Here is a 2,500-nt window from a genome sequence, read left to right as displayed (position 1 = left end):
GACTTTAAGAAACAGGCTCTGATTTCTGTTTAGAGACATTGAGGACAAAAAACATTTTTAAGCTTTGGATAGAAAACTCCAAAACGCACCTTTAAATATTTCTCTCATAGCATTTTATGTCAGTCTTCAGTAACACACACACACTACGATTTAGTTTGCTATCTATTTTCCAAAGCTTGTTCATATATAATTCACCTGGTTTTATACAACTTTTTGATTTCTGGTGTGATTTTTAGTTTTAGTTGTGATGAAAAGAGATCCTATCATGTCAACAAAATTAAAACCCTTTTATCCACAGCTTCACCCATATTTGACTTTTTTGTTGCATACTTCAACATAGCATTACAGAAAACATTTAATACAGAGATAAACAAGTAATCAGCTGTGGCTTTCTCCCGGGCGTTTATTTATACTGTCACCCAGAACCTGTAGATGACGTACGTGTGTGTGTTTCTGACGAATAATACGCGATTAGCGCTGATTTCCCGCGGAGGCCCCGCCCACGCCCCGCCCCCCATTGTGACGCCTCTGTGACAGCTGCGCAGCGCCGCCGCCATTTTCTTCTCCTCAGCGGCTCCGGGTAGAAGCGTCGAACCGAGCTCCCGCGCCGAACCGATCTCTCGAACCCGCTCCACTCTCCCCGAGTTTAGCTAGCGATGCCGGCCGACCCGCTGCGTGTCGCGGTCGTGTGCTCCAGCAACCAGAACCGCAGCATGGAAGCGCACAACATCCTGAGGTAACGACGAGAACCCCAGCCGAACCCGACTTCATCCGCCTCGCCGTTATTTTTCCGCTCGTTTCCGTTTTCCCTTTGTTTTTGATCGGTGTCCATATGGTCCAGACGCGGGTGGGGATCGAACCGGGACGAGCGGACCTCGAGAAACGAACCGAGCCGAGCCCGAATCATTTGACGCGTCCAGAAACACGGAAGCTGATGGAGATCGCCTAAACGCTTAAAAACAGAGAAAGCTCTGGAATAAAGTAGTCAGATTAAGGAAGTAACTTTAATTAAAGACTTAATTTGATTTTGTGGAGCGGAGGTAATGCTGGTTATAAAACAGCGCCGCAGCCCCGCGGTCATAACGCCAATAGCATCATATTATATCACGATAATAAACCTTATCATAATAACTTACCTTCTAGTTATCTACTGCTAACCTTAGTCAGGGAAGAGACATATTTCATTCATGACAGGAACTAAAATGAGGCCGTGAGGGACTCAATAACTCCCGAATCATCATTAAGAGTCATTTACCATGGTGTTTTTAATAATACCACAGTACTGTCCTCAATCCACTTGAAACGAATAGAAACAAAACAGTGTGATGCTGGAAGAACACAGACGAGGCTGTGAGGGACTCAATCTCATCACCACACAAAGCCTTTCGGGACCCTGCAGCACAGAACCGGTCCTATGGTCTGTTAGGATGATCCCATAAGCTCTGAGATGTTTAAAGCAGGAGATGTATGAAATATCTCCACAGGACAAGATCCTAGTGATTTCTCCCCTAGAAGAGGAGCGTGTAACTCTGACACACACACACACACACACACACACAGGTTTCTGCTACACGTACGGCTCCAGAGCCGATGAACCGGTCTGGTTCAGGTCCGTCCGGGTCAATGTAGGTCGGGTAAGTCTCCGGTCCGGTTGTGTTCTCACCGTCTTTCTGTTATATTCCCACAGCAAACGAGGGTTCGACGTGCGTTCCTTCGGCACGGGAACCCACGTGAAACTGCCAGGACCCGCTCCGGATAAACCCAACATTTACGACTTCAAAACCACTTACGAGCAGATGTACAACGACCTGGTCCGTAAAGACAAGGAGCTGTATCCGTAGAGCCTTAACATCCACCAAACACCAAGGAGAACGATAGCGTTCTGAAAAGAGTACAAAAAATAGCATTTTGAGGAACTTGAGATAATTCATGAGTGAATGCGTAATTTCTCTGAGGGACAAGATGAGCGAGAAAACAAAAGATCTGAGTGGAGTTGAGTTCAGATGAAAGTAAACCTCCTGCTTGGCTTGGTTTTCCTGTGTTTGAATAAAGCGCAGTGATCGGCTTTTGGTGAAAATGCTAGTTAATGTGTAAGAACCCGGCGTTCCTGTGTTTGACCAAATATTTGATCACATGAAGCCGTTTTCTGTTCTTCGGCTCAGGTTTTAAGATTTCTCCAAGGCTTAGGAAGTGATGCGTTAGAAAGCTTTATTTATGGCTCATTTTGTCAATGTTTTCTCAGAAACTGATCAGATCAAAGGAAATAGAAGACCTGTGCTGGTTCACAGAAAACGAGCTCATAGTTTGGTAGAACAGTCATGTTTTAATCACTTCTATTACGATGATTCAGTAATGAGCTGCTTTTTCAGGGAAAGCCACGAGACAGAAGAAAAATCCCAGGTGTAAGAACACTTATTTATTCAAGAACACTTTTAATACGCTTGGTTTCACCTGATGAGTGATGAAATAGACGAGAAACTCCAGATAATAAGAGCTTCTC

The 2,500-nt window shown here is 44.8% G+C and overlaps 2 protein-coding genes across 2 annotated transcripts in view; both read left to right on the top strand.

Moving 5' to 3' along the window:
• fndc10 (fibronectin type III domain containing 10) overlaps positions 1–14 on the top strand; it is a 2,723-nt gene extending 2,709 nt beyond the window's left edge. The window contains exon 2 of the mRNA XM_043223702.1: positions 1–14. This exon is cut by the window's left edge and continues 1,805 nt beyond it. The gene's annotated coding sequence lies outside the window, so the exon portion shown is untranslated.
• Positions 15–522: 508 nt separating this feature from the next.
• Positions 523–2,500, top strand: part of ssu72 (SSU72 homolog, RNA polymerase II CTD phosphatase) — a 4,818-nt gene continuing 2,840 nt past the window's right edge. The window contains 2 exon segments of the mRNA XM_043223720.1: positions 523–736; positions 1,688–1,831. Coding sequence (XP_043079655.1) covers positions 657–736; positions 1,688–1,831 — 224 coding nt within the window. The 5' untranslated portion in view covers positions 523–656.

This window comes from Puntigrus tetrazona, chromosome 22 (assembly GCF_018831695.1).
Source record: "Puntigrus tetrazona isolate hp1 chromosome 22, ASM1883169v1, whole genome shotgun sequence".
Classification (NCBI taxonomy): Eukaryota; Metazoa; Chordata; class Actinopteri; order Cypriniformes; family Cyprinidae; genus Puntigrus; species Puntigrus tetrazona.
The sequence above is the reverse complement of the archived record's forward strand: the minus strand, read 5'-3'. Positions and strand labels throughout refer to the sequence as shown.